Source organism: Blastocystis sp. subtype 4, assembly GCF_000743755.1.
Source record: "Blastocystis sp. subtype 4 strain WR1 chromosome Unknown seqid_0387, whole genome shotgun sequence".
NCBI classification, from domain to species: Eukaryota; class Bigyra; order Opalinata; family Blastocystidae; genus Blastocystis; species Blastocystis sp. subtype 4.
The window spans coordinates 1-7,942 of record NW_014569160.1 but is presented as its reverse complement, the minus strand read 5'-3'; the positions used below and the strand labels follow the sequence as shown (position 1 = coordinate 7,942).

Sequence of the window (7,942 nt, the reverse complement as noted above, 5' to 3'; positions counted from 1 at the left end):
TACACTACCGAAGCAACCTGCTGTACTACTACGCTATTACAGCCTATTTCCAAACCCAAACCCGGTACGTTCTTACCGAGGGCAGCTCGGAGACTGTTGACTGCGAGGGGAGCAGTTCTCTGAGAAAGGGTACGCAGATTGAACATGGATAGGGAATTCTGATGAAAAGGAGAAAGCTGGAATTCCCGCGATTGTAATGAACTGCTTAAACAAATCAATTCAGGCTGCATTACTTCAGGTCTATCCAATAGCCCAACAAACAAGTCAAAAGGATTATCATAATTACGTCACACAGTTAATGCATCTTATGAAGAGCATGCTTCAGCTTGTGAATCGAACTACCAGGATTGAGATTCTTAGGACAAGCATGTGTGCAGTTCATAATAGCATGACAACGATACAGCTTGTAAGTATCGTCCAAACTCTTCAAACGCTCCTCTGTCATCTCATCACGGGAATCCGCAATCCAACGATAGGCTTGCTGGAGAATAGAAGGACCCAAGTACTTGTCAGGATGCCACCAATAGGAAGGACAGGATGTAGAACAACAAGCACACAGAATACACTCATACAAACCATCCAGAAGCAAACGATCCTCATAGGACTGAAGATTCTCCACCTCGTAATTGGTGTCCACCTTTGTCTTCTTCTGAAGCCAGGGCTTAATAGAGGCATACTGATCGTAGAAGTTGGTCATGTCAGTAACCAGATCTTTAATAACGAACATGTGGGGAAGAGGACGAATCGTTGTGGTAGCAGAACCATGTTGAATTTTGGTCAAACAGGCAAGTCCATTCTCTCCATTAATGTTCATAGCACAAGAACCGCAAATACCCTCACGGCACGATCTAGATCCTTATAAAGGAGGCAGACAATTACCTTCGGAATGTAAGAATAGGATCTTGTTCATTCTTGATCTTGATCAAAGCATCAAGGACCATTGTTCCACAACTACCTGATCAACAAACGATATCAACAACTCACTCATTCAAGTCAATCACATACTTCTCATAATGAGGTTTCACATCCTTAGCAGGGTTGTAGCGGAAAATGGAGAACAGTTTGTAATTAGGCTAACGAAAATAATTAACCAAAAGTATATCTTACAGCCTTCTTATTGTTACTCACCTTCAGATCCGTAGCAAAGTGCATGGCAGGGATCTGAGGGAGAAGAGCTGTAGCACGGACAGCACCCTTAGAGAGAGAGCACAAGCTTCTAGCCAACATTTTACCAAAAAGCAAACGACTCGGGAAGAAACAGTGGAGAAAAAAGGGAAAGCAACGAAGGCTTATGAATAAGGGTCATTATAGATTATATGATTGGTTAATGTGTTTTCTTTAAGAGGATTCAATGACTACAATAGGGGCCATTATTAATATTAGTAATTTCTAATCCAATACATATATATTTGCATTAATTGGAATGAATATTAGAGAATTAGTAGACACCATACGTATTGAGCAGTCTAGCTGATTCAGGTATTGGATCTGGGACTTATCTTCACTTTTGACATTCGAGTTTCACTGTGTTGATAGAGTGATTTGGAAGAATCTCTGTGCATAATTACGTTGCTTTGAATGATTCACGGGAATTGAGAGGTGATGGCAGTACTATTCTCGTTTTATTCTTTGTCACTAACACATTGTGTTTGTTCGAAGAGTCTTGGAAGTGTAAGCTTCTTATTTACGTTATGAGTATTAGAACGATTGGAATAAATGATGAACAAAAGCAAGGATAAGTACGGATCAACCAATGTAAGTCGTTTGAATATCCAGTTAGAGTTTTTAGGACCAGCCAAATTTATGGAGTACAGTTGGAGATAAAAGAGTAGTACATTCTCAACATTTGTCCCAGCGGACGGATGGTGAAGTAGATACATCCGTAAAGCAGGGTATTTGGTTTGGAATGAAAATTCTTGTTTAGATATCCGTTATACAATTGAGGAACTGTTGGACTTGTATCGGGAAGGCCCAATTGCCATGGAACTATTTGGAAAAGACGATGTGAATCGTTTTCTGTACTTTTAACCTTAGATTCTAGAAGAACCATTCATTCCCATCTGTCTGACTTTTGATGGTACTGAAGAATTGCGAAAATTGTGGAATCAACGAACATATAATGACCATGGTAGAAGAAGAAGGAAACTGGTGATAGCTAGGAAAGAACAAGAATCGTCATAAACAACGAGATTATATTCCTGTTGGTTTTTAAATGGTTGATTCAAGGAGTAGAATAGCATGACTTCTAGTGAGAGTGTACAAATGGATTCGGCTCCACTCGTATGAGTGTATCTGTAATCTGTTAACATGGTAGAATACTCCAGAAGATGCAAATGCTCACTTTGAGCTGAAGAATCAACAGAAGGAGATGCTGAGGAAGCTGAAGCAGCAGTGTGAGAGTGTGTCTCCAAGGTCGGACATGGATGAGGAGTCACCAGAGCCGAATGAAACAATAGCTTCTGAGGTAGGTGCTGTTGTGGAACAAGAGGGGGCTTCCGAGTCTGTTATTACAAAACCAACATCTCTCCCACAAGAGTCTGCAAACCAAATGGAGTCCACTTCTCCTCACCAGCAGGATCCGCTTCCTCCTCAACCTGATACTGTTGTTCCATCCATTTCCAAAGCTATTCCTGAGATGACATCAAGCTGGAGTGAACCGTCTCATCCCAATTTCACAGGTCCCAACATTCCGTCTCAAGATTTTCTGTATGATCAAATTGTGGGATCCCAACAACTCCATCATTTCATAGTTATATAGTCTGCTATGGTACTATATCGATTGTCAAGAGAAAATCCAAGGACCATTCCCAACGACTCAAATGCGTTATTGGTATGAGAACGGATCCTTATTTGATTCGTTGTATATTTCATGTAAACAGAATGAATGGAGAATGTTAAAGGAGTATTATCCCCGAACTGAATTGGCTTTCTCTGTATTGGTAGGTGAGTGAGTATGCTTCTGATATAGCCTGCAACTTCATTTCCTCTTCTTACACCTCCCAATATGTTTGGATATCGACAGTCTCCACCTCTTGTACGAATGCAACCTCCACTTCAGCAGGGAGTGCCATCACAGCCTTTTCCATCACTAGAGGAGGAAATGAAACGACAAGAAGAGGAGTTGCGACTACGTCTCGAAGAGGAGGCTCGGCGGCAGGAGACAGAACGCCATGAGGTGGAAGAGAAGACGCGTCAGTTGGAGTCTCAGCGCCATGAGGAAGAAACACGTCATATGGTAGAAGTGGTTCAACCAGTCTCGCCACAGACAAATCATTCTGAAAAGACACAAGGGACAGAGGAAGTGAAACCGAGCCGCTGGAAGCAAGTCCAAATGCAACCAGTACAGTCTCTTGCTGAAATCCAGCAGGAGCAGGTTAATGATGTTTCCACAATTCATTTCTAGAGTCAGAAAAAGAGTCAAGGAAAATCCACCCATGCCATTCCAAAAGTAGTCCTAATTTTGGAGTTGTTATATAGACGCTGTATTCTCAGAAGCTTACACCTGTGGATCTGGCCACAATCACTTCGGAAGGATCTACCGGGAAGAAGAGTTGGGGAGCCATTCCTCCTGTGGTAGCTCAGCCAATCAGTTTGAAGTCTAAAACCGGCTCAAAGGAAACTGGAAACGCGAAGCCCGCATTCTCCAAAGCAGTGAAGATGCCAGTAGAGGTATCGTCAAAGTCGTCTATTGTCGAAGGTAGTTGTGAGAGAATCCTATTAGTGATAGATAAAAGTAACGAAGTGGCATCTCTGTTGAAGTCGGCAAACCAGGCAACAAAGTCCTCAGTAAAACCAGTGATTAATTTCTCTTCACTACCTACATTGAAAGAGTCAAGTCGAACAAAAGGAAAACATTAGTTGCGTGTTTGTTTCCATGATCTATGACAAGGAAGAAGGAATGGGAATATGGACGAAACACACGACAAAAGATGGAAAAGTGTTCTACTACAACATGCAGCGAAATGAAAGTCGATGGGATTACGAATTTGATGAGGATGAACTAAAAGAGTCAAACGATGTATGTTGAGTCCGTTTGGAATAAGGGATAGTTGTCAGTAGCAATTCGTAAACTTCAAGTGATCTTTAGAATTGAAATATGATGAATAGAAGGAAAGCAACGAAAAGGGAGGAAATGGTTCTGGAGTGAAGACCTTGGAACAACTGGCATTGGAAGTGGCTCTGAAAGAACGAGAAAGGCGATTAGAAGAAGTGAAACAAGCAAAAAGTCAGAAACCAGAGGTAGATCCAACGGTCCTGGCTTATCAAGAGAAAGTACGTTGGGGTGGTTAATTTTGAGTATAGGTTAAAGAGTTTACTGTATAATCCTTTCACTTCGCATGTAGTGTAGTTATCATTTCACTCTATTGGTAGTATGTTGAACTCCTAATGGATATGTTTTGTTTGAACACCTCTTCACTCTCTATCATATTCCACAAATCCTCCCGATTTCGGTTCCATTGAAGAAAACAATCATTCGATATTGTTACCCACTGCAATCCTACATATCTAGATGATGGAACGAATTCGACGAAAGCTAAGTCACTTGTAGGAATATGAAGTTCTTCTGACAATAGTGATTTCAAGAAGTATTTGAAGGCAAATCGGTCCAATATGCTCTTGTGGATCGTCATGTTCTTAGTCATCATGATCACGTATCACTTCTTTTCAGATGGCGACTTTTCTTTCTTGTTGGTATGTTGAATATTCTATTTCAATCATTTTAAGACTCTGGCAAGTATGACGAGTGCGTTTGGTTTCATCCTCGTCCTTATCAAGTGTTACTTTTCCAAATCTGTTGCTGGAATCTCAATAAAGTCAATGCAGTGTTATGCCATCGTTTATGCATTACGATTGGTTGCCATTATGAACTCAAAGGCATATCTTCCCTACGATGCGTACGATCCTTTGCAGTAACTTTATTACATAGTTCGGGAGATTGGCTTTACACAGTCGTTCTTTGGATAACCTTGATTATTATTGTTCTAATTTTGTATTTAATGACAGTTCCTCTGAAGTATACCCATAATGTACATCACGACACATGGGGTCAACAATATGTTAACAAAAAATACACTTCTTTGCTGCTAATTGTTCCTTCTTTCATTCTTGCTCTTGTTCTCGTAGTTTGATGAGTTCATGGGTAGATCGTGCGTCCTCAGCGTTCAGGAAAGGGGTTCATTGATTTTTGTTGGGCCTCCTCCATGTACTTGGAGAGTGTTTCGATCCTTCCTCAATTGCACATGTTCAGAAAGAATCGTGTAGGTAATTGAGAGAGACTTGAATTTAGACTGGTGAAATCGAGTCATTCACTTCACATTACGTGTTTGCGATGTTCCTATCCAAGTTGATGGATTTCCTCTTCTGGATGAATTCTTGGCAAGAATTGAATGGTTACTATGGCTTCATTAGCTCTCATTTTGCTGGTATTACGATCATCTTCTTCCAGATTCTTCAGCTTGGATTGATGAGCAGTTATGTCTTCTATTATGTTCGTTCGTAAGAAGTACCTTTTCTTGTATATTGTAGTGCTCTTGTGGACTCTCCAATGGTCTTGCCTACTAGCATGGATATGAGAAGTGATTAGAGTGTGTTATTCCTTGTTGAATCAAACAAGCTACCGATTGTCCTTGATCTCTTTACAAAGAGATTGAATTGTTGATAGTCTGTCTTTGAAATAGGTTTCTAATGCGCTGGGCGTCAATAAGGACTCAGTAGGTTGACGGTTGATGAGATCATAGTGACTGTCAGGATAGAGTGTAGAGAACATGGTAATACATTCGTTTCGTCCTTCTTCTGTGGATTGATGATCATACAATTGACAAAGAGCATCATAAACATTGAATTCAACTGTTTGAGAATCATCTTCACACTCTCGCTGATGAATTAGATAGTGACTACTCATCATTCTCTGCTCATTCACTCACCGGATGGCTTCACTATAGTTTTGTAGGTAATAATATGCAATTCCAATTTCCATATCTAATAATAACTCGTAGTTCTACATGGTACTTGAAACATGGATATCATATTGTAGATAACATCCTTTGCATCGAATCAGTATATGGTTTTGTAGCAACTGATCGGGTTTGATTACTGTTACAGCTCCACAGATACATGTGAGTTTATATTCGCCAGATACATCATCGAAATCCTTCAGTGAACTCAACTCGATTGTCTTATTGTTCATAGAAGCGATTCTAACTGGTGCCAAAATCAAGGCTTATAGTGTTTCTAGAAAAGGAGTCAACTTTTGTACCAAATTAATGAACAATTTGTGGAGTATTTCATTTGATTAGTTTGAATGAGAAAAGAATATTCAATAAGATCAAATCTGTCTCACTAGTAATAACTACAATTCCATAAGCACATCATCCTTGTATCACAGTTGTTCGTATAATTCATTCTATCAACACTTCAGATGATGATAACTCGAAATCATACTATTTCATAATCTCACAATATCAACATCATTGTTCAGAATATGATATGAGAATCAAATCATATTCATATCAAACTATTCTCATTCCAATCGATACCACACAAAGAATTCTATCACCTAGTATCATCCACATTGAACGAAGGTATCTGAATGATAGAGAATCTCGCCGAAAAGACTAGCTTAATCCCATGAACATAGAACACCATAAGTATCTATTTCTCGATAGTCACAATGGATAGCGCAGAGATTGAGTACTTACTGTTACGATACCTTGTTTATCATTAGAGGAGAAGTAATTGAATCGACGGGAGTGCTTTCGGATTTCTATACTCCAGATGACTTTCTCATGGTTTGACTATTGGTATCATATAATCTTAGGCCTTTTCAGTAGCCAATAGTCTCAATCGAATCGGAGAGGATTATTCGGACACATTAAGTTCACAGTGCTTACAGGCACTGAGATTTTTGAACGTTTATGCGTCAAAGATTAACGTAGACAAAGAAGATGTGAGTTTTGATATATACGCTCTTATTGTAGGTGGTATCCCTTCTCAATGAATTTGGACTCCCTTCTGAAATGATTCCGAGAGTAATTGATCGAGTCATTGCATTAGCCCATGACTATCATTCGCTTATTGATACATTTGTACAGTCTCTCTCCTCTTATTCGCTAATCGATTTCGACTGGTCTCTTCGCGTAACCTTTCTTTACCATTTTGAGTGTAGATGATACTCTGTGATCAAAATACAGTCAAGCGACAGTCCCTGATCGTGCGTGTAACATTTACATTACAAGACAAATCAAATCAAATAGTAGCATTGGATATGTGCATGTATGTGTAGACATCGGTCATTCTAGAATTAAATCAACAGCAATTAAAGTACCTTCTTTCTATATTTGATAGTATCGATCATGTAAGGTTTTATAGAGAGAACTCACAACTAGGCTCTAGGTGTCCTGAATCTGAATCTCTAGTTTCTTTTTGCTGTCATTTATGTTTGTTGGACTACTTGTAATCAATCGCTTGGTTCTAGAAGAATCTGTGATAATTTCGAGGGGGGTTTTGATCACACCATCTTTGATATTCAAAAGTCATTAGTCACACTGTACGTTTTCAATCGCTGGATAGGTTTTCTCAAGTATTTGTTATTCAGTGATCCTCGAGATCATTTGTGCGTTAAGAAACCATGTCTACTCCTCTTGTTGTCATATTTATGGGATCCAAGAGCGACCTTTCTCATTGTGAGAAGATTGAACAGGCCGTGAAGGTAAGGCTGTTTCTATATGATGATTCTGTAGTCGTACGGCATTGCCTGTGAGATGAGAATCGCTTCTGCTCACAAGACACCAGGTCGTCTTCTGGAGCTCCTCGAAGTAGTCTATGTATTCTAGGTGATAATATCTAGCGATACGAGTCCAAGAAGCAGCCCAAGGTGTACATCACTGTTGCTGGTCGTTCGAATGCTTTGAGTGGTTTTGCGGATGCGAATGTGGTAAGTCCA

The 7,942-nt window shown here is 39.8% G+C and overlaps 4 protein-coding genes across 4 annotated transcripts; 3 read left to right on the top strand and 1 right to left on the bottom strand.

Annotated features, from left to right (window-relative positions):
- Nucleotides 1-295: 295 nt before the first annotated feature.
- Nucleotides 296-1,227, bottom strand: JH06_4621 (succinate dehydrogenase; the record flags this gene model as incomplete). The annotated part of the gene is made up of 4 exons (XM_014669873.1): nt 296-848; nt 880-951; nt 985-1,073; nt 1,108-1,227. 4 exons carry the CDS (start codon nt 1,225-1,227, stop codon nt 296-298), a joined length of 834 nt encoding a protein of 277 aa, XP_014525359.1.
- A 3,283-nt stretch (nt 1,228-4,510) lies between these two features.
- Nucleotides 4,511-5,584, top strand: JH06_4620 (hypothetical protein; the record flags this gene model as incomplete). The annotated part of the gene is given in 7 exon segments (XM_014669872.1): nt 4,511-4,545; nt 4,560-4,692; nt 4,726-4,895; nt 4,928-5,114; nt 5,145-5,258; nt 5,288-5,496; nt 5,527-5,584. The coding sequence occupies 7 exon segments, from the start codon at nt 4,511-4,513 to the stop codon at nt 5,582-5,584; spliced, it is 906 nt and encodes a 301-aa protein (XP_014525358.1).
- Nucleotides 5,585-6,670: 1,086 nt separating this feature from the next.
- On the top strand, nt 6,671-7,169 carry JH06_4619 (hypothetical protein; the record flags this gene model as incomplete). Its single annotated transcript, XM_014669871.1, has 4 exons — nt 6,671-6,690; nt 6,725-6,788; nt 6,818-6,946; nt 6,978-7,169. The coding sequence occupies 4 exons, from the start codon at nt 6,671-6,673 to the stop codon at nt 7,167-7,169; spliced, it is 405 nt and encodes a 134-aa protein (XP_014525357.1).
- Nucleotides 7,170-7,627: 458 nt separating this feature from the next.
- JH06_4618 (phosphoribosylaminoimidazole catalytic subunit) lies at nt 7,628-7,942 on the top strand (the record flags this gene model as incomplete). Its single annotated transcript, XM_014669870.1, has 3 exons — nt 7,628-7,708; nt 7,740-7,814; nt 7,847-7,942. Coding segments are annotated over 3 exons (252 nt in total), but the record flags the coding sequence as incomplete, so codon positions are not given.